This window comes from Mastomys coucha, unplaced genomic scaffold (assembly GCF_008632895.1).
Source record: "Mastomys coucha isolate ucsf_1 unplaced genomic scaffold, UCSF_Mcou_1 pScaffold21, whole genome shotgun sequence".
In the NCBI taxonomy this organism is placed as follows: domain Eukaryota; kingdom Metazoa; phylum Chordata; class Mammalia; order Rodentia; family Muridae; genus Mastomys; species Mastomys coucha.
Genome location: NW_022196904.1, coordinates 111,104,595 through 111,127,023, shown reverse-complemented (window position 1 = coordinate 111,127,023; position 22,429 = coordinate 111,104,595). Strand labels below are relative to the sequence as shown.

Sequence of the window (22,429 nt, the reverse complement as noted above, 5' to 3'; positions counted from 1 at the left end):
TACACACATACTATAAACAGGCCTGATGGCACATGCCCATAAACTAAGACCTAGGGAGATAGAGACAAGAGGATTGTTAAAAATTCCAGGTCAAAACTTCAGGCTAGTCAGGGATAAAGAGTAAAACCCTGCCTCAAAAAACAAGCACTCAGGGCTGGAGAGATGGCTTAGCGGGTAAGAGCACTGACTGCTCTTCCAAAGGCCCCGTGTTCAAATACCAGCAACCACATGATAGCTCACAACCATCCGTAATGAGATCTGACACACTCTTGTCTCTATTTCCCTAGGTCTTAGTTTATGGGCATGTGCCATCAGGCCTGTTTATAGTTTGTGTGTCTTCTGGTATGTCTGAAGTCACTACCGTATATTTATTTATAATAATAAATAAATCTTTGGGCCACAGTGAGTGGGGTAGACCAGAGCGAGAAGAGGTCCTAACAATTCAATTCCCAGCAACCACATGAAGGCTCACAACTACCTGTATAGCTACAGTGACTCATATACATAAAATAAATAAATAAATCTTAAAAAAAAAAAAGGAAGCACATAAAAATGAGCAAGAGAGATAATACGAAAACTCAAGACTCCTTCATGAAGAAGGACCACTATAAATACAAAACAAAAAAAAGTATCACTATCTTTTGCTTCAGCTTGGTTTGACTTCCTGAAATGGTCAGTTTTAGGGGAACCTCTGAAATCTGTTGACTTCCATACCTTTCCAGAATTGGCCTTTCTGAACTTGACAAGACACACACATGAAAACACACACATACACACACACACACACACACACACACACACACGCACCCAATCAAATGGGAGCGGTTGTAAGGAACAAGGGCTTAATGCCAACACTGGTCATATTCTCTCGCAGTAGTAAGAGAAACCCACATGTGACTTCCTTTGCTAAGTAGCTAGAGTCTCCCTTTACAAAGGCCTTATCCTAAAGCAGGAAGTCAAAGGCACACTGACCAGCCAGATGACAAAGATGCATATTTCAGGTAGCTGTCAACTCCACTCTGCTGGACCCAACTGCTCCATAAATTTCCATCATGGACCCTGTCCAAAAAGGAGCTTATTCTAGGGAGAATGTAACCGGCCTCCAAATTCCCAGGACCACAGGCAAGTACATGACGGACTTACCTTCTGCCTGCACAGGGGCTCCTTCTTGTTTTCTTCAGCCTTTGCATCCTGCTGGGCAGCATCTTTTGGGGTGTTTACTGCTAAAACATCATTTATAGTAGAGCCAACCACCATGATCTTGGCCCCACTGGTCACTTTTATTTCTCTCAACGTCTTGTCTTCAGGAACAAGTCCCTTATACATGACCTTCTGCATGGCAGGTGGGAGACCTTGACAAAAAGTGGAAGGCAGTAAAAGGAATAAGCAGGAAATGTGTGGACCATCCCCCTTCTAAAACAAAACAGGAAGTGAATACTGGTCCATCAACTATCAGCTTTGTGAACTTGGGAGGAATTCAGACCACCAGGACTATTTTATTGGTAAAACTTGGTCCTTATGGGCTGGTAAGATGGCTCAGAGGTTAAAAGCACTGACTGCTCTCCCAAGGGTCCTGAGTTTGAATCCTGGCAACCACCCGTAATGAGATCTGATGCCCACTTCTGGTGTGTCTGAAGTCAGCTACAGTGTACTTATGTATAATAATAAATAAAATCTTAAAAAAAAACTTGGTCCTTCTGCATAAATGTAAGATATTTAGAATTGTTTGATATGTCTTAGCTATCATTCCTTCCAAGCTATAACTCAATCTTCTATCCACTTAAATACTGAGAATTCCCAAGTGTCAGGGATACAGAAAGCCAACAAGATTTTTAAACGCTACATGGAGAAAACTTTAAAAAAAAAAAAGTATTTCAAGTAGCAAACCAATACAAATTAAATGGCCAAATATGAATATTTAGAAAGGGTGACCAGGACAGTCAATAGCACTGCTTCAAGAACTTCCCTTATGAAACTTATCTGTCTGCTAAAAATAAATCCGTGGCTAAATCCTGGACCCGTTCAGAATCTCCAGTAAATTTAATAAATACCGCGGGAGATTTTCACTAACAATGATAGTTCAACATTTGTTAGAAGGATGAGCCTAATACTCAAGATTCAGGCTTGCATCTCACTCCACCACTTGGTGGTACCACTATCATCTTGGGCCTAATTTTCCCTCTCTGATTAATAATGGACATATAAGTACTGACTTCAGAAAACTGCAGTGAGGATAGCGGGAGTCTAGGCAAGAAAATCACGAACAGTTTAGCACGACGTAAGCACCAAGAACTAGAGGGTAGGGTGCGGGTAGAAGCAGTTGGATGTCAGCTCCCAGAATACCTGTAATGGAGTGAATCTTTTGCTTTAGCTCTGAACCCGTGCTGTCCAGAGGAACCTTCACGTCGTGCTTGGTCTTGTTCCAGATTATCTTCAGATCCACCAGTTCCTTGCCCACACCGCCGCCCGCGTCCTCGCCGTTGCTGACCGAGGCCTGGGCCGCGGGGTCTCCAGGGGGCTGGGCCGGGGCCGGCTGCAGGTTGCCTCGCGCGTCGCAGGAGTCCTCCGACGCTGCCCCTACGGCTGCTTCGGCCTCCACGCAGTTGAGGGGCCGTGCGGGCGCCTCGGTGGCCACAGCCTCGGCCTCCGTGTCCATGCCTGGTTCCTCCACGCCTGCAAAGGAGTTAGGGGGTGGGTGCTCGCCACGAGCCTGGCCTGCGACGAGAACGGGCCCAGGCACCGCCGTTGCTGCGCCACGCTCCTCCCTCTCGGGCCAGGCCCAGTCCCACGACCCCGGCAGCTCCCGCAAGCTCTTCAGCAGAGGACCGCCCGCCTTCCCCTCCACACTCACCATCCGGGGCTCCGGCCGCCGCCATGATGATTGTGTACAACACCCACCGCGCCCGCAGGGGCCGCCGGGAAGAAGCGAGCTGGCTGAGATTGGCCCCCGCAACAGCCCCTAATTTCACACAGGCTGGCCGGAAACAGGTGGAGGTTTCTATGGAGACCCGCCTCCTCCGCTTCCCGGGCCGGCCCCTGCCACGCTTTAGCATTCCCGCAGCCGAAGGGGGCGGGTCTGGGAAATGGCCTGCCCGCAGCGCTCGGTCTCCGAGCGGCGGCACATCGCCGCCCTTGTCCAGAGGGGCGTGAGCAGCCCAGATAGGCGTCCTACGCCTTTAAGTGGCAGGGCCGCGCTCGCTGTGGCGAAAGTTGATTGGTTGGAATGAATTTTTTCCCCGCCGCGCGGAAGTGACGCGCGAAGAAGCCCACGTGTGTGTCTCCATTCCACATGGCGGCGCTCCGAAAGAGGCTGCTGCTGGCCGAGCCACACGTGGTGGCCCTCGGGCACTGCGTGGGCCGGCGCGAGGCCAGTCTGGGCCCAGATCCCGGGGCCACGGTGCGAGTGCGCTTCGCTCCCAGCCCCACAGGTAATCCTGACGGACGTGACGCCGCGCGCCGCAACCCACCTTCACGTCCCCGCCCCCGAAAGTTCCAGAAACAGTCCCTTCCGGGATTGTCTGCGCGACCCCGTTTTACAGACACAGAGATGGAGGACTAGGGTTTGCAGTGATTGAGCTTGCTAGAAGTTTCTTTGTTGTATTGTCTCCGTTCTTTCTTAATGCACTCTGTGCAGAGCGTATGGACTATATGCCAAGGCCTATGCGCTTATAATGCAGTTAGGGTTCCTGCTTTGAAAAACGACAAATCCTAGAGTCATGTTTCATTTTGGAAATGAAGCGGGATAGGGCGCCCCAGAAGGTATTGCTGAAGAAGTAACATTTGAATTGAGAACCAAATGTCAAGAAGACCCGCTTGAAGCCTAAGAGGAAATGACAGGCACAAAAGCCTGGGTTTGCTGGCAGCTAAGCAAGTCAAAAGAAAACAGAGCCCAGGGTATATCTTGCTAGAAATTCTGTTATCTCCTCCCCTCCTCCCACAAGTTCCCAACCTTTAGCTCAAGCCACCTTCTGCCCTGTTCACACTGAGCAACCTTTCAATCTAGGTCCAAGGTCAGCAGGAAGAGATATTTCTGAGAGTCCCGGCTGCGCAGGAAAAGTGCATTACTTCTGGGCAGGCAGTATAGATTGTGGAACTTCAGTATGTGGTAGAAGCCCTGGTTCAGAGTTCACTGTTGTGATTCTGTATTTAAGACTAATATAAATGGAACTACTAGGGGAAAAGTGAGGGTCTCAAAACCGTGAGAACAAAATCGTCTTTTGTTAGTCTCCGTGACATAAAATAGCTTATCAAAGGGCTGCAAGTATCTAACTAAACCTTGACACACAGTTTCAGTGTTCACCTATGGTAAACATGCACTGGGATGCTCACCTTGTTTGAAGAAGCATTTATGCAGGGATCCAAGGCCTGGCATTTTCCACATCTATATTTTTGTCTTTGCCAATCCCTAGATGTGTTGCTTTGGCAAAATTATTTGCTCTGTTTATGTCCCAATTTTGAGATTTGTCAAGTAGGGCTAATAATAGTACCTGTCTTATGGTTTTGAGCCAGTGCAGCAGAGCCACTTAGCAAGATCTGCTATGTGCAGTAGCCTTTACTACAATTACTATTTTCATTCCTTTGCCGACTGGCAGGAAAAACCCAAATGGAAAAGAGTTGACAAGCAGTGTAGATCACTATGATTAAAGTGATTTTATGAGCTAAAACTAATTGAAGGTTTGTACTTTTGGGTTTTTGTCTTGTTTTTAATTTGGAAAGAGTTCCTGTATCACTTTGACTGGCCTAGAACTCACTGTGAAAACCATGCTGGTGTTGAACAAGTAGCAGTCCTCTTGTCTCTGCCTCCCTCGCAGGTTTTGGAGTCATCAGGCCTTGAAGTTCTACTTTGGTCAACATTTAGGTATTCCAGCAACCTCATTATTAAGAAGGATCTAGGTGTCTGTTTTGTTGAAACAGCCTCACTGTATCCTGGCTGGCCTGGAACTTGCTGTCTTGTCCAGGCTGTTGCTGCAAACTCACACTGACTGCCGGCCTCTGTCTCTAGAGTGGTGAGATTAAAGGTTCGGTCCACCAGGTCCAGCCTGATTTTCATTTTTAAACCCAGTAAAGATCAGTAAATTGAAACTTGTGAAAGCTAAATAAATTTCCAAAGGTTAGCAACTTCTTAATAATGGGCACAATTGTTTTTTAAATTTCATGTGTGGTATATATGTGTGTGTCTTTGGTTATAAGACAGTCACTGACCCTGGTCCTCAACTGATTTACCAAAGCCAGTTGAGCTACAAGGATCTGCCTGTCAAGTTGTCATGCTTGTACAGCAGAGACTGGAGCCATTTACTCTGTCCCTGGATATGGAATTTGAATCCTGTGTGAATGATGTGAGGGATGGTATTTTTGATTTCTGGTATCTTCTGTCTTAAATTTCCTAAGACTCAGTTCCACTGAGAACTACTTGTTTTGTGCATTTGCAATAATTTGCTGAAGGTCTCACATACAATTTGTGTTGAGCCAGGTCAGCCTGGTACCCAGAAAAGCATTTCCTGTCCCATCCTGCCCTGGATACCTGGAAATGTAGATGAGATTATTATAAATGTAGACAGCCTGATTATGGAGATCAGATCCAGGGCCCTGGGCTGGACTAAAGAAATAGACGAAATGGGAAATGATAGACCTGGGAAGATGTGAGACTTTTAGTCAGTAGTAAACTCCAGTGAAGGGACATACAGTGAATTCAAATGTTGCTTTTAATTATGATTACTTATAACTGGCACTTAAGGTAAAAATCTCATGTAGGAAAAATTTAACTTGCATGATGTAGCTTAAGTATCATATGTAGAATATATATGCAGTTTTTTTTACAGGATATAATTGTGTTATTAACATATGATTAGCCCTCCTTTGCCCCTAGAATACATCATTAAATTTATGTAACTTAAATGCTTGTGTGATCTGGACTCTGAATAATTTTCAAACAGAAAATGCTGTTTCTCTTTCTGGTGAAAATTAGCCTTGAGGCAAGTGTCAAAATCAAGGATTAAGGTATTCAAGAAGCATTGAAGCATTTTTATGTGATGACAAGCTCCTAAACCTAACACCTGGCTATTCTTTCATTCCCAAGGTGAAGGATTGTGTAGTCAGCTAGCCTGTCCCTTTTCTTTTGTTATTGTTAAGATTTATTTATTTTCCTGGGCCGTGGTGTTCCACACCTATAATCCCAGCACTCAGGAAGCAGAGGCAGAAAAATCTGAGTTTGAGGTGAATCTGATCTACAGAGAAAGTTCCAGGAAAGCCAGGGCTACACAGAAAAACCCTGTCTCTAAAATAAAATAAAATAAAATAAAATTAAAAAGATTTATTTATTTTGAGCCAGGTGGTGGTGGTGGTGGTACACACTTTTAATCCCAACACTAGAGAATGCCAAGCATTAGGGAGGCAGAGGCAGGCAGATCTGTTTGAGTTTGAGGCCAGCCTGGTCCACAGCACACAGAGTAAGTTCTAGGATATACCAAGGCTACACAGAGAAACCTTGTCTCAAAAAAACAACAACAAAAACAGATTTTTAAAATTTTATTTTATATGTGAGTAATTTGTGTATGTGCACCATATCTATGTGTGGTACCTGCTGAGGTCAAAAGATGGTGTTGGATCCTTTGGAACTGGAGTTATAGGTGGTTATGAGCCACCATATGGATGCTAGGTACTGAACCTGCTTCTAGAAGAGGAGCCATACTTGTAACCATTGGGCCATCTCTCCATACTTCTGTGTCCTTTTCAGTAACAGTCTGTTTGGGTGACAACCAGAGATATAGGACAATCAGAGCCATTTCTTGGTCTTAAAACTTTGTTGGGACATTCTTATTTGCACTTCAGTTGAGGCCTATGATCTAGTCTTTTCCTTGTCCTGTCTGACCTGTTCTTTTCTACCAGGCTTCTTGCACCTGGGTGGCCTCCGTACTGCCCTCTACAACTATATCTTTGCCAAGAAGCACCAGGGGAGCTTCATCCTGAGGCTTGAGGACACCGATCAGAGCCGCCTGGTGCCAGGAGCAGCAGAAAACATTGAGGACATGCTGGAGTGGGCAGGTGAGGCTGGCAAGGAAAGAATCTCTGGGGAGGAACAGAATGCAGAAAAGGAGGCCGTGGATCTTCTCTGAGGGTTCAAAGTGGAGAATGATAATTCCTGAAAAAATTGATACCTTTACACAGTCTGGGGTGGCAGGTGGTCCCTGTAAAAATACCAAGGCTCCCTAAAGCTCTAAGGCTGTTGTGAGATTCCTGTTCTTATCTTACCTAAGTCCATTCCCTGTGTAGGCCAGGCAGGAGACAGGTTCATTGAAAATGAGTGACTAGGCCAGCTCCTGTTCCCATGAGAATGTAACCTCACGTGTCCAGCTTTATAGTTCCAAGAAGAAACAGAAAGTTGAAGTGTTTGTTTGTTTATAGATATAGGATCTATCTATGTAGTCCTGGCTATACTGGAACTTACTGTGTATACCAGGTTGGCCTCTAATTCACAGAGATTCATCTCTCTCTGCCTCCTGAGTTCTGGGATTAAAGTTGACATGTTGTGATCCAACATACCCAGCTGAATTCTCTCTCTCTCTTTTTTTAAAGATTTATTTATTATTATATGTAAGTACACTGTAGCTGTCTTTAAACACACCAGAAGAGGGCGTCAGATCTCATTACGGATGGTTGTAAGCCACCACGTGGTTGCTGGAATTTGAACTCAAGACTTTTGGAAGAGCAGTCAGTGCTCTTCACCACTGAGTCATCTCTCCAGCCCAAATTCTCTCTTTTTAAAACATACTTTCTTTGTCTTCTCCCTAACTCTTTTTTTATCTATTTTTTTGTTTACTTTACTTTTTTTTTTTTTTTTTTTTTTTTTTTTGAGACAGAGTTTCTCTGTGTAGCCCTGGCTGTCCTGGACCTCACTCTGTAGACCAAGCTTGCCTCGAACTCAGAAATCCACCTGCCTCTGCCTCCCAAGTGCTGGGATTAAAGGCATGCGCCACCACCGCCTGGCTACATTACTTATTTGTATGTGTGCACTTATGTGGAGATCAGAGGACCACTTTCAGGAGTTGTTTTTCTCCTTCTACAAGATGGGTTCTAGCCACTGAACTCCCACCATCAGGAATTGCAGCAAGAGTTTGTCCCTTGAACCACCTTGATGGCCTATTTTTAAAATACTGTTAGGGTACAAAAATCCAAAACAACCCAAGCAGGCACAAGAGTCTCTAGCCGAGCACAATCTTTATTTGAATTAGTCATCAAGAACTGACCAGTCAGGGACAACAGCACAGACTGGGGAGCCAACTGCATGTTCAAATGTCATCTCAGTAAGGATGTAAGCGGATGACAAAATGTATTGTACTCAGGGTGATACTGATGGATCAGGGATACAGGAGCTAAACTGCACTCCTGAACCAGAATGCTACAGAGTTTTAAAGCTCAAAAACCACTGACATTTATGCCATGTTACAATTACAGTTTTTCATCAGTCAGATTCATTTGTTCTTTTATGGTTAGGAACAGTCATTATGTTTTGGAGAACAAAAGAAGAATAAAGAGGAAACTTGAACTTAATTTTAGCTTCAAATTGATCAAAAGAGTCTGAAAACAAAATGGTAGTACTTAGGATAAATCTCATTTGTTTGATCCCAACATACTGCCCATTGTTAAACTCAGGTTTGTATTTATTTTATTTTAAAATCACATAGTTGTGAGCTAAACAAAATTAGTGCAGTCTCAGGAGCTGACCCTCTTGTGTATAAGTTAATCTTAAATATAACTAGGAGTCTCCCGGGTCATCCCAAACTCCTATGGGCTCCTCCTAAAGACAGGCATCAGAGAAAGTCAGTCCCCTAAGGAAAAATACCAAGACTATTTGAAGACATTCCCATCTCAGGTAATTATTCACTAGACTCTAAGTTCCTAAGTAGCAGAAACCCATTTCTAGCTTTTTTTTTTTTTTTTTAGTATAGAATAGAGTTTATTCAGGGCATGGGGAGGGGAGTTAAGAGGGTAGCAGAGGCAGAAAAAGACAGAGAGAAGGAGAGAGTAGAGAAGTAGGAGCTGACCATGACCACAGGGAGAGAAGGGGGAAGGGAATGGGAGAGGGGGAACAAGGGGCAAGAGGCAAGGTAGAGAAGCAGGAGTAAGAGGACCATTTCTAGCTTTTATTAGAGAAATTTTATTATATATGTATTTAGTCGAGGTTCGTTAACTAAAGGAATTTATTTATTCAATAATATCACTTTGATCTAGCTGCTTGCCTCAGTCTTTTTGGTTATTGTTGTTTTGGTTTTTCGAGACAGGGTTTCTCTGTATAGTCCTGGCTGTCCTGGAACTCACTCTGTAGACCAGGCTGGCCTCGAGTCAGAAATCCACCTGCCTCTGCCTCCCAAGTGCTAGGATTAAAGGCATGCACTACCACTGCTCAGCTGCCTGAGTCTTGAAAATGCTAGGATTGCAAGTATTAGCACTGCACTACACATACCCAGAATAATTTAAACAGTACTGGACTCCAACTCTGGGCCTGTGAATATTAAGCAAGTGTTTTACCACTGAGCTGTATCCCAGCTCTGTAATTTGTTCTTAACCTGATATTGAGTTGTGATAAGAATTACAGAGAAAGAGCTGGGGAGATGGTTTGTTGGGGAAACTGCTTGTTATGCAGGTGTGCGGACTTGAGATCAGATGCCTTTGCGGTTCACTGACCCCAGTAACCCAAGGTTCTCCAGGTTCAGTAAGAAGGTGGGCAGGAAGAGGAGTGGTTACGAGCAGCTACTCTTCTGGGTTCCATCACCCTCTTCTATGGCTACTGTATGAGCATGATCAGGCAGAGCATTCATACACTAAGGAATAGATTGTTTTAAATCTTAAAAAAACAGGTGGAAAGCCCTTGAGGAAGACACCCAATACTGACTTCTGGCTCTACACAGTTGTGCATGTGCACCTGCAAAGTTACAGAGAAAGAGTAATAGGTTGGAATGCTGACAAAACTGTGCTCTTCTTTTTTTCTTTTTTTCTTTTTTTTTTTTTGGTTTTTTTGAGATAGGGTTTCTCTGTGTAGCCCTGGCTATCCTGGAACTCACTCTGTAGACCAGGCTGGCCTCCCTCGACTCAGAAATCCACCTGTCTCTGCCTCTCAAGTGCTGGGATTAAAGGCGTGTGCCACCACCTCCCGGCAGGGCACATAGTCTTGAAGTAAGTAAGCAGCTAACTATGGCTCCATAGAGTAGAGTAGATGGAATCAGATGCAAAAGTTCTGTGGAAGAGAAGTAGTGCTGGGTGAGGAAGGACAAGTGCTATGGTCTAAGCATGGATAAAGATGTTCCATTTAGAGCCAAGCACTCAGTAGACACTATTCTCAGCACTCTGACCAGTTATGTATTGTTGATTGTGTGCTGACCACTGCAAAGAGATGCCTCTCTGACAAGGTTGAAGGGATAACATAAATATTTAGAAGGCAGTGTAACAAGTCATTTAGCAAAACAAAAGGAGTAGTTCCTCCCCAGAGCCTCTGGCCTGAGCTTTTGGCCAGGTTTACTGCACCAGGCCTGAATCCCTTTCTGTGGAGCATATGTCAAACCCAACCCCAAAGCAGTTGGTTACCTCTGTAACATTCGTGGTGTTCTTGCACTGATGGGGCACATCTTGTCTGTAGGCCAGTACTGTAGTGTGGAGGCTTGGTACAGGGGTGCCATTGACGTGTTTGCTTCCCCAATGGCCTGCTTTACACCGTCCTCACTATGAAGTCTACTTAGCAAGGAAGACAGTTTCAGGTTAGTTCTTGCTTGGTATCTGAATGTCCTGCAGCAAAAAATACATTGTGTTTTTAGCAATAGGACTTAGTATCTAGTTCTGATGAGGTTGTGAGTGTGGAAATATAGGTGTGTGCTAGCATTAAATGTTAGTAGATATTCTGTATTGTTATCCTATTTTACTGGAACCTCCTTGCAGAGGCCCCCTTATGCAGGCCTTGTGTCCCATCCCCACCCCTACCCCCTACCCCCCACCCTCACCCCGCCACTACACTGCCTGCCCCCCTAGAATGCGAAAAGCCTCCATAGCTTCCATGTGCTTTCACATGTATGTAAAGCACTTAGATGAATAGCTGAAGAAAAAAAAAGAGCATTGTTTGCATTCCTGGTGTTCCTCTGTGACAGTTTTCCACCTGTGTTCCAGGCATCCCACCTGATGAAAGTCCCCGACGGGGTGGTCCTGCAGGGCCCTATTATCAGTCACAGCGACTGGCTTTGTATGCCCAAGCCACTGAAGCATTGCTGAAATCTGGAGCTGCCTATCCCTGTTTCTGTTCACCGCGGCGGCTGGAGCTCCTGAAGAAGGAAGCACTAAGGAGCCATCAGACACCCCGGTGAGAACCCCAGCTCACTCGGTTGCCTCCCCAAGTTGGTGTTTGTTGTTTCTCTGTTTCTGCAGATCAGGCATCTGTGCAGGGCTTAGCAGGTTCTTTGGTTCTGAGTATCTTTCAAAGCTTCAGTTGGGCTGAAGTCAAGCCTGCAGGTTTCTGGAGTTTTGCCTGAGGCAGATTCCCTTCTTTCCTCTCCCCAGAGGCTGTGGGCAGGCCAGGGGTCTTACTGGTTTCTCTAACCAACTAAAGGTCAGAATACACACCTGGTCCGGTCCTCTCCCCTCCCCGCCCATCTCACAGTCATTGGAGCTGTAGGAGAAGCTGCTGGCTAAACTGAACCTCTGGCAATATTATCTGTAATATTAATAACTATACAGTGTATAAAAAATTTGGGGCTGTGTATGGTGGTGCACACCTTTAATTGTTTGTTTGTTTGTTTGTTTGTTTTCCAAGACAGGGTTTCTCTGTGTAGCCCTGGCTGTCCTGGAACTCACTCTGTAGCCCAGGCTGGCCTTGAACTCAGAAATCTGCTTGCCTCTGCCTCCCAAGTGCTGGGATTAAAGGTGTGTGCCACCACTGCCTGGCGATCTTTGAGTTTTAAGCTAGCCAGTTATACATAATGAGTTCTAGGACAGCCTGGGTTTTGTAAAGAGACCCTTTCCCCCTCACCTCCACCCGCAGAATGCTTACTGACCTAGTAGAGGACCCAAGTTCAGTTCCTAGCACCCACATGGAACAGTTCATAACCATCTGTATCAGCAAGTCCAGAGGAATCTGATTCTTCTGGTCTCTATAAGCACATGTATTCATATACACACACCCCACATACATGTACTCAAAATTAAAAGAATTGCTGAGTATAGTGGCAGATGCCTTTAGTCCCAGCACTCCAGAGGCATTTACGCTTAATATTTACATTTCACATTTTTGGGGGGTGGGGTGGGGTTTTTGAGACAGGGTTTCTCTGTATAGCCCTGGCTGTCCTGGAAGTCACTCTGTAGACCAGGCTGGCCTCGAATTTAGAAATCTGCCTGCCTCTGCCTCCTAAGTGCTGGGATTAAAGGCGTGCACCACCACCACCGCCCAGCTACATTTCACATTTTTATTACTTTTTTTTTTTTTTTTTTTTTTTTTTTTTTTTTTTTTTTGGTTTTTCGAGACAGAGGATTTCACATTTTTAAACTTATTTTGTGAGGGGCAGCACATGCCCCAGCGTGTATGGGTCAAAGGACAGCTTCCACGAGTTGGTGTTCTCCCTCTACCATGTGGGGATTGAACTCAGATTATTAATCTTGGCAGGAGGCACCCTCACCTACTGAGCTGATTTACTAGCTTCACATTTAATACTTAAACTACCGAAAGATACATAGAAACATGTCTCCTCACCCTCGCTTTGGCAACTCATTTCTTCTCTCAAGAGGTAGTTGGTACTAGGTAGTTTATTCAGTGCCTGTGCTGACAAAGGGGGATTACTGTTACCTTTTCCAGTCAAGGTAGTTTGCAATATACTACACACCTCCTGTCTTGGGGGAGTTTCCATATCAGCACATAATTTTTTTTCTATCCTATAATTTTGCATTTATGGTATAGCATGGTGACATTTGCCTGTAATCAGAGCATTCAGGAGGCAGAGGCAGGACGATCAGGAGTTCAGGGTCATCCTTAGCTACCTTGAGACTTTGAAGCCTCTGGGCTTTGTGAGACCTTTAAAAAACAACAGAAAATTGTATATTGAAATACTATGGGGCTGGAGAGATGGCTCAGCAGTTAAGAGCACTGACTCCTCTTCTGAAGGTCCTGAGTTCAAATCCCAGCAACCACATAGTGGTTCACAACCATCTGTAATGAGATCTGATGCCCTCTTCTGGGGTGTCTGAAGACAGCTACAATGTACTTACATATAATAAATAAATCTTTAAGAAAAAAAAAAGAAATACTATGAATTACTTACTCTGATCCCTATTAATGAATCTTTATGCCTTCTATACTTTGTCCTAAAGGGGGGGAGTTGAGATGAGTGTGGTAGTTTAAATGAGAATGGTGCCCAGGAGTTCATGTGTTTGAATACTTAGTCCCCAGTTATTAGAACTGTGAAGGTAGCTTTAGGAAGTGTGACCTTGTTGGAGGAGGTATGTCATTAGAGGTGATGGACTTTGAGGTTTCAAAAGACTGCAGCTGTTCCTCCCACTGTGCTCTCTCAGCCTCCTGCTTGCCAATCAAAATGTAAACCCTCAGCTGTTCCTGCTGCCTCGCCTTTGCTCTGCCATCATAGGTTCTAACCCTCTGAAACCATAAGCTCAAGTTAATGTTTTCTTTTTTAGTTGCCTTGGCCATATTGTTTTGACACAGCAGTAGAAAAGCAGCCAATAACATTGAAGAACATCATTTTCATCTGTGATATGTATATGAGATAGTGTCTTAGTTTATTTGCTGTGATAAAATCCCTGACAAAAGAAACTCAAGGAAGGAAGGGTTTCTTCTGGCTCACAGTTTGCGTGTATAGTCCATCATGGCAAGGAAGTCTAGAGCAGGGGCTGGAAGCAGCTGCTCACACTATGTCCACAGTCTGGATGAAGAAAATGATGACTGCTAATGTTCAGTTCCCTTTCCTCATTCTATGTAGTCCAAGAACCCAACCCAGGGAATGGTGTAGGTGTACATTTTTGGGGTACTTTATTGGATTCTTATACCTACCAGGTTTCCAACCCATTTTCCATCTTAATCACTTCCAAGTCCCAACCCTATGTAGAAGAGAATGTAGGTTAGAGGGGAAAGGGGACAGACCTCTTTAGACTACTTCCTGCTGACTAGGTGTGTCAAGTTCCCTGGGGCAAGTTCAGTGTTCTTTGTCAGAATCTCCAACCAGCAATCCAGTAATAGCAAGCGCAGCTGCAGGAACCAGCAACAGCAGCCACAGGCCTCCTTGGGACTCTCCCATACATGCCCTCTCCAGAATCCCAAATGTAAACTCTCTGAAGCTGGCAAAAATCGGGCCCTTCCTAGAATACAAGACAGTCATAGTTAGCAGCTGTGGGCAAGTGGAAGCAGCCCCTTATCCCACACCTGAATTAAAACAAAACCATACTCAATGTAACTGGGTTTTTAAGGAAACCCATTCACTACAGAATGGTGCAGATGGATTTTCCTGTATCAATTCATTTAATCAATATGATCCCTCATACAGTCTTTTTTTTTTAATATTTATTTTATTTATTTATGGTTGTACAGATGTCCACGAGCTATCATGTGTGTGGCTGCTGGGAATTGAATTCAGGACCTCTGCCGGCCTGGCTCGCTCTGGCTCGCTCTGGCTCGCTCTGGCTCGCTCTGGCTCGCTCTGGCTCGCTCTGGCTCGCTCAATTCACTATAGCTGTGTTCAGACACACCAGAAGAGGGCGTCAGATCTCATTACGGGTGGTTGTGAGCCACCATGTGGTTGCTGGGATCCGAACTCAGGACCTTCGGAAGAGCAGTCAGTGCTCTTATCCGCTGAGCCATCTCGCCAGCCCCCCCTCATACAGTCTTAGACACTAAACAATATCTAAGTAATTCCTTACAGGTATGCCTAGAGACTTGCCTCTTAGGTGTTTTCAGATACTGTCAAATTGACATCAATATCCCCCATTATAGATTTCTTCCAGAATGTAGACTTCATTACAGGGACTGGACTGTATATAGCATTGAAGCTGGGTATGGTAATACACTCCTGTTATCAGGCACTTGGAGAGATAGGAACAGCCGGGACAGGGCTGCTCAAGACATCCTCAGAGCTGGAGAGGTGGCTCAGTGGTTAAGAGCACTGACTGCTCTTTCAAAGGTCCTGAGTTTAAATCCCAGCAACCACATGGTGACTCACAACCACCCATAATGAGATCTGATGCCCTCGTCTGGGGTGTCTGAAGACAGCTACAGTGTACTTACATATAATAAATATATAAATAAAACAAAAAAACAAAGTCATCCTCAGTGTGTAGTAAATGTGAGACCAGCATGTACTGTGAACAATCTCCCATGTCCATCTACACACACACACACACACACACACACACACACACACACACACACACACACACACACACACGGGAAGCACAACATATTGTCTTGATAGATCCCATCCAGTGGTTTTTACTTAGTTTACACTGTTATCAGTATGGCATCATAGCATTGAAGCTCTACTTTCTTTTGTTTTGTTTCGGTTTTTTGTTTTTTCAAGACAGGGTTTCTCTGTGTAGCCCTGGTTGTCCTGGAACTCACTGTGTAGACCAGGTTAGCCTTGAACTCAGAAATCCACTTGTCTCTACCTCCCAAGTGCTGGGATTAAAGGCATGTGCCACCACTGAACGGCTTGTCTTTAATTGTTAACAGACTATACTCCATTAATACAAAGAATTATTTTTAGTTATGACCACATGATACCATGAGATCTATGAGACTTAAGAGTTAGGTGTATCAGAATCTGAGTTTACTGCCCAGTGTGGTGGCACACACCATTAGTCTCAGCACTCAGGAAGCAGGGGCAGGCAGATCTGAGTTTGAGGCTAGCCTGGTCTACTGAGCCAGTTCCAGGAAGGCCAGGGCTACACAGAGAAACCCTGTCTCAGAATTTTTAAAAAAAAAAAAAGAACTGAGTTTGCAAGCTTCACATTTGTGTTTCTTAGGACAGTTTTGGATCTATTTTAAAAGTTAAAGTTGACAGAAAGAGGCCAGTGAATTGGCTCAGCAAGTGAGATTGCTTACTACGTAGGTCTGGAGACCTGCGTTCCAGCAGCAGGACCCCTGTGAAAGGTGGAAAGAGAGAACTCATTCCATGATGCTGCCCTCTGACTTGCGCCATGGCATATGCACATCATGCACACACAATAATACATTTTAAAAACCTTCTCTTGTTTGTTTCTTCGCTTGTTTTTATTTTTTTGTTTTTCAAGACACTTTTCCCCTCTGTAGCTCTGACTCTGATGGAACTAGCTCTGAAGACCAGGCTATCCTTGAACTCATAGAGCTACTAGCCTCTGCCTCCTGAGTGCTGACATTAAAAGCATGCACTACCACATTTGGCTAAAACTTTTTTTTTGGTGGCAAACTAGGGAACTGGAGAGTTAGTTGACCTAGGAGTTAGGAACTCACACTGCCTCTGCACAGGACCAGAGTTTAGTTCTCAGCACCACATTAGGCAGCTCACACAGCTCCTGTAACTCCAGCTCCAGGTGCATCCATTGGCTCTGACCTCCCCAGGCACTGTGCTTATATACACATACACACAAAGTTATTTGTACATATAATTTTTAATAAAAATTTTGAAGAAGTGATCAACCAAAGAAGGAAAGAAGTAAGAGATAAAGTAAGTTAAAAAGTGAAAACAGGGCTGGAGAAATGGCTCAGAGGTTAAGAGCACTGACTGTTCTTCCAGAGGTCCTTAGTTCAATTCCCAGCAACCACCTGGTGGTTCATAACCATTTATAATGAGATCTGGCTCTCTCTTCTTGCTGTGCAGGCAGAACATTGTATACATAATAAATAAATGAATCTTTTAGAAATGTTGAAAACAGCAACAGCTCTCAATATTTTCTCTAGTGTACGAGTTATTTGGGCTTATGATTACCCTACAGATTCTAGCTTGGCATGTCTTAAAGTTTGGGTCTGAGTTTCCTACGAGTTCCCAAGTGAAGCTGGTCCTAAAGGGCCTGTGCACCCACTTTTTGAGTAGAGAGGACATGAGCCACACAACCATATCTTTGAATCTTATGGAGGTGGATGACTCCAGGCTAAGAAGGGCAGCCTTGAGATGTCAGGGCTCTGTGGTGACCTCTCTGACTATTACCCTGCCTGCTGACAGCCTTGCCTTTTCTCCCTTAATTGTGTATGGGGTTAACAGTTTCAACATGGCTTCTCAGAGGGTGGCAACCAGAGTGCTTCTGGGAAGTTTAAACGGAGGGTTTTCCCCCTTATAGGTGTTTCTTAATCTCATTGAAAAGAAATATCTTTCCCAGAACCTTAGCCTTTCCTTATCTACCAAGTGTCATTTACATTCTTACCTGGACTGAGCACTGATACCAGGTCACAAGATCGCAAGGTTGTCTGTACTCATTGAAATTCTGCTCTTAGTCTAAGCAGTTCCCATGTCCTCCTTAGCAAGGGAAAAGGGACAACGATTAATAAGTCAACACACTGTGTTGTCCCATACAACTTTATTTTTAAAACTATTCTAGACAGAAGAAGCCCCTTCAAGAGGTTAATGAGTTACCCCAGGGCATAAGCTATCAGAAACCAAAGATAAGGGTTGGGGTTATAGTTCAGATAGTAGAGTGCTTACTAGCATTCCCAGGGCCTTGAGTAAAGTCTTTAGCACTGCAAGTAGACACCAGAACTTGAGGGGCTGTGAGATTCTGTCCACTGACGATTCTCTTAGCTACTCTGCTTTTTATCTCCCAACAGGTATGACAATCGGTGCCGGAACCTGAGCCAGGCACAGGTGGCCCAGAAGCTGGCCATAGACCCCAAGCCTGCTATCCGCTTCCGCCTAGAGGAGGCAGTACCAGCCTTCCAGGACCTGGTATATGGCTGGACTCAGCATGAAGTGGCCAGTGTGGAAGGGGACCCAGTTATACTGAAAAGTGATGGCTTTCCCACCTACCACCTAGCCTGTGTGGTAGATGACCACCACATGAGCATCAGCCATGTGCTGCGGGGCTCTGAGTGGCTAGTCTCCACCTCCAAGCACTTGCTCCTCTACCAGGCCCTGGGCTGGCAGCCACCTCGATTTGCTCATCTGCCCCTGCTCCTCAACAGGGATGGTAGCAAGCTATCTAAGAGGCAAGGGGACATTTTCCTGGAACATTTTGCTGACACCGGTTTTCTGCCAGAAGCCTTGCTCGACATCATCACCAACTGTGGTTCGGGGTTTACAGGTACATATGCAGCAGAGTTGTCATGGTGGCTAAGCTTGAGCTTTGATACAGGCAGACCTGTTTGTCAAAGCAGTGCCACCTATCAATCACATGATCTTGGACAGGTTCATTATTCTAGTCAGTACTGTTTCTCGAGCCAGACAACTATGTCCCTCACTTGGTTTTTCCCACATTGCTTTGTTGTTGGAGTGGGGCTCACAGTAGGCACTATCCCTTGCCCTCAGAGACCAGAAGTCTCATTAGTCTCGTCCATATGATAGGGCTAAGGGTATGCCCTGTAGGGTTACTTAGGAGCCAGTGAGCTTGTAAATACAAGGAACCAGCCCACTGTCTGGCTACATCATAAGCACAAAAGCCACAGACTCATGATTACTGTAATTATACAAGTATGTTCTGTAACAGTATTACTGATGTTACTGTGAATCCAGCTTATTCAGGTTGAGAACACAAACTTTGAAGAACCAAGTATCAGATAGGATGACTTTCTGTGGCCAGAATTTCTGAAACCCTGGCAATAAGTTGATAATCCTAGTTTCTAAGGTGATCTGAGGTTCAGGAGTTTGAATAACTTGCCAGAGTCACATCCTTAGTAAAGGATATAGTTCCTGAGGCCTGTGGCTGACCATGGTGCCTCATGACTGCACCAAAGAGAGCTGCTGCTCATAAAGAAGCTGCTTCCAGGGCCTGGAGAGATGGTCCAACACAGGTACAGCTGCCTGTAACTCCAAGGTCAAGCAAGATCCAATACCCTCTTCTGGATTCCATGCCCTTACTAGTTTGAGGTCAGTCTGGACTATGTAAATACCAAAGTCCTATCTCAGATGAAACAGAAAACAGCAGCTTCCATCATTGAGGTTCCACTGTGGCATTAAGAAAGAAATATGTAGGGTACACTGACATTAGACCCTACTCAATAGCCAAGTAGATAAGAAGCTCTGAAGTAATCCAGACAGTGGGCATACTGCTCTTGTGGCTTTGGTCCAAATGTAGTGGGAAGCCTACAGCTTACCCACTTGCTCTCCTTTGTGTGTGAAGGCAGGGAAATGTAGCCAATACTTATATCCCAGCAATTTGGGAAACAGAGGCAGAAGGATCAAAATCTATAGGCCAGCCTGGGCAATACAGAAAGAAAGATAACAGGAAGAACAGAAATAAGTAGATGAGGGAGGGGCTGAGCAGCCAAGTGGGCCTGACTTGCAGAGAACCAAATGGGCAGGACCCTGCCGGAGCTGATTACACAGTTTGACCTGACTCGGATCACCTGCCACTCAGCCCTGCTGGACCTAGAGAAGCTCCCAGAATTCAACAGGTAAGTGAGAGAACCAAGCACTATGGTGCATACCTATAGTCTTGGAATGTCGAGACAGAATTGTAACTCTAGGCCAGCTTGGGTTATATAGTGGCCTTAGACTCACTATGTAGCCAATTGATGATCTTGAATTCTCGATCCTCCTGCCTCCACTCCCAATTGCTCAAATTACAAGAGTGTGCCAACATACCGATTTAACTGCAGTTATTTTAAGGATATGACTTTATCAGTTGTGCAACCTTGCTGTATGTTACCTATATGGTCCAAAACAGAATTTAAATGACTAGCAGATTTACACAGTAAGCAGTGAGGCATTTGGGGCCAGCAAGAGCATGCCAGATACAATACGGCTACCTTTTTTATTCCATAGAAGTACTATTTCAGAAGGAAATGGAGTCAGCTCAGAGTTATTTTGTGATACCTCCCTACAATCCAGGAGTCAGCAAAAAAGAAAGATTCTAGCCAAGCTGAATTATCCTTAGATGTTTCTGTCGTCAAGCCACCTCCATGCTTACTTCAGAGATACAGTAAATATATTAGTTGGTATATTAGTGTCCCAGCAGCAGCAATAAATAATACTGATAGTGTATGAATATGGGAATAGTGACTGATTCATTTAGCATGACTGTGTCTCAGGGTTGGACTTGTGGTATATTAATTCAGCATGGCCAGGAGGGTCTCCTGGGTTGTTTTTTTCCTTCTTACTGCCTGGCCTTGCTGCTAAGGAGATTGCACAGTTTCTGTACTGTATCCATATGTTTTCTATAATACTCAAATTATTTTTCCAAGCAAATTACACATGCTCATAATTCTAGCACTCAAGGGGCTATGGGAAGATGGTGAGTTCTAGGTCAGCCTAACGACACAGAATCTGTTTCAAACACTAAAAACAAAGCAAAAGGTTTTAAATTGTTTTTTGCCAGTCTGCATTCCCGTTAACTTCCCATAGTGTCTTGTCTTCCATCCTGTGACATGCAAGGAGCCTTAGACTTCTGCAGGTCTGCAGCCCTTGAATGGGTGGCTTCCAAGCCCTGGCATCAGCACTTTGAATATAGTTCCATAGGTAATCTTCACTACCTCTCTGCCAGAGGCCTCTTATCCCACTCTATATCTGAGGCTCCCTAGCTTTCCAGAGGTTGTGTGGGTTACTGCAAACACCTGGCAGATGGGCTTTGGACTCAGGACTATCAAGTCCCAAGCCCATGAGCTATTTACCACTTTATTACTTAGCTTTCTCTGTAACACAGAGAAAGGCCATAGAACTTAGAGTGGTCCCTGGATCTGCACTGCCATGTCTCTCCTTGGCTCTTCCAGCTCTGTCAGGAAGAGGCAAAAGACAGCCTGGGGACTGAAGATAAAAAGGCTTGGTATGAGAGTTGGACTTTTGGAGGCTTTACTGTTCAGAAGTCAGGGAGTTAGGATTCCAGAAAAGAGATAATTTGAATTGACAGGAAAGCCCCAGCTTTGAAACCGAGTGCTTCATTGAAAAAGCTCCTGTTCCAAATTGTAGGGATACATTTTTTGGATTCTTCTGTGTAAACTCAGGTGCTTGTGGAGGTCAGGTGATAGTGTGGGAAGGGAGAGTCTGGCAAGACACCAAGGAGGAGAGGAACAGGGCGTCTGGAGGACTCTGGAGTCTGAGCCAGCAACATGGATCCAGCCTGCTCCAGCTAGTTAAAGCTGTGGTCAGGGCACTGAGCACCCAGAGCTGCTCATTCCACTAGGAGAGCCAGAATGTTCATTACCGTGATCTCCTGGTGTAAAATAGCTTCTCGGCTGGGTGTAGCTCAGTTCTAGAATGCTTACTTAGTATGCCTTAGGCCTTGGGTTTTCTCTTGTAACACCTCAAAAGTAACAGGGAAGAGTCAGCTACTGTTTTTAAAACATTGAAAATGCCTGGTATGATGTCACACACCTTTAATTCTAGCACTTGGAGTGTGGGGCCAGGTGGGTCTAAAAAGTGAATTCCAAGCCAGCTAGGGAAAATAAAAAATAAAACACTGAAAACAAACCATGTTTGCCTAGACTCATGGTGGCTGTGACCACCATCAAGTCCTTTATACATATAAAGAAAGCTATGTTTCTACCTGTGGGTTTTATAGATGTGACATTTTTCAAATCTCTACGCTGCTCTGAGGGGAGAGGTTTGTCATATTCCTACGGTATCAGTACTAGGACATCCTCTTTCTTCACCCTTAGGCTGCACCTCCGCCGGCTGGTGAGCAGTGAGACCCGGAGACCCCAGTTGGTGAAGAAGTTGCAGGGCCTGGTGAAGGAGGCATTCGGGAGTGAACTGCAAGACAGGGACGTTCTGGATCCTGCATATATGGAGAGGATCCTCCTGCTGAGACAGGTATGGGTTTAGGGCCTCCTTAACCCCTTCCAGAGTTTTCCAAGTTCTCAAGGTGCATGTGGTGACTGCCTCTCTACCCAGGGTCACATCAGCCGTCTACAGGATCTGGTCTCCCCAGTGTACTCCTACTTATGGACCCGCCCTGCTGTCCATCAAGCAGAACTGGGGGCAAACTCGGAAAAGATGGATGTGATTGCCAAACGCTTGCTGGGGTAAGTGCTCACATACCTGGTTAAGGGTTTGACACACCCTTCTCTTTGCCCTGGCGTCTCTTCACTAGACCTTGGTTCTTGGTCCCTATTACAAAACTATGGCAAGCTGATAAAATGGTCTCTCACTGGCTTCTCAGTTAAGGACAGCAACCCTTAAGGTCCAGGTGGCTCTGCTCCTTGAGCTTCCCCTCCTCAGCCATATAAGGAAGAGAGGACCTGGCTTACTGTAAGAGTAACAGAATTTTGTTGTGTTTGTTTGTTTGTTGGTTGGTTGGTTGGTTGGTTTTTTTTTTTTTTTTTTTTTTTTTTTTT

At 44.9% G+C, this 22,429-nt stretch overlaps 2 protein-coding genes across 4 annotated transcripts in view; one reads left to right on the top strand and one right to left on the bottom strand.

The window, feature by feature from the left end:
• The window catches only part of Ubfd1 (ubiquitin family domain containing 1), a 13,510-nt gene extending 10,337 nt beyond the window's left edge, over positions 1–3,173 (bottom strand). Inside the window, exons 1-3 of one of the 2 annotated variants that reach the window (XM_031388168.1) lie at positions 2,852–3,173; positions 2,344–2,673; positions 1,144–1,352 (exon numbers count right to left, since the gene is read on the bottom strand). In XM_031388168.1, coding sequence (XP_031244028.1) covers positions 1,144–1,352; positions 2,344–2,673; positions 2,852–3,053 — 741 coding nt within the window. In that variant the 5' untranslated portion in view covers positions 3,054–3,173. The remainder of the gene's footprint in view (positions 1–1,143; positions 1,353–2,343; positions 2,674–2,851) is intronic. The other variant, XM_031388169.1, reaches the window with a different exon arrangement.
• The window catches only part of Ears2 (glutamyl-tRNA synthetase 2, mitochondrial), a 26,486-nt gene continuing 7,114 nt past the window's right edge, over positions 3,058–22,429 (top strand). For both annotated transcript variants that reach the window (XM_031388166.1, XM_031388167.1), the window contains exons 1-7: positions 3,058–3,428; positions 6,886–7,041; positions 11,152–11,341; positions 17,771–18,243; positions 19,444–19,552; positions 21,752–21,905; positions 21,987–22,117. In XM_031388166.1, coding sequence (XP_031244026.1) covers positions 3,290–3,428; positions 6,886–7,041; positions 11,152–11,341; positions 17,771–18,243; positions 19,444–19,552; positions 21,752–21,905; positions 21,987–22,117 — 1,352 coding nt within the window. In that variant the 5' untranslated portion in view covers positions 3,058–3,289. The remainder of the gene's footprint in view (positions 3,429–6,885; positions 7,042–11,151; positions 11,342–17,770; positions 18,244–19,443; positions 19,553–21,751; positions 21,906–21,986; positions 22,118–22,429) is intronic.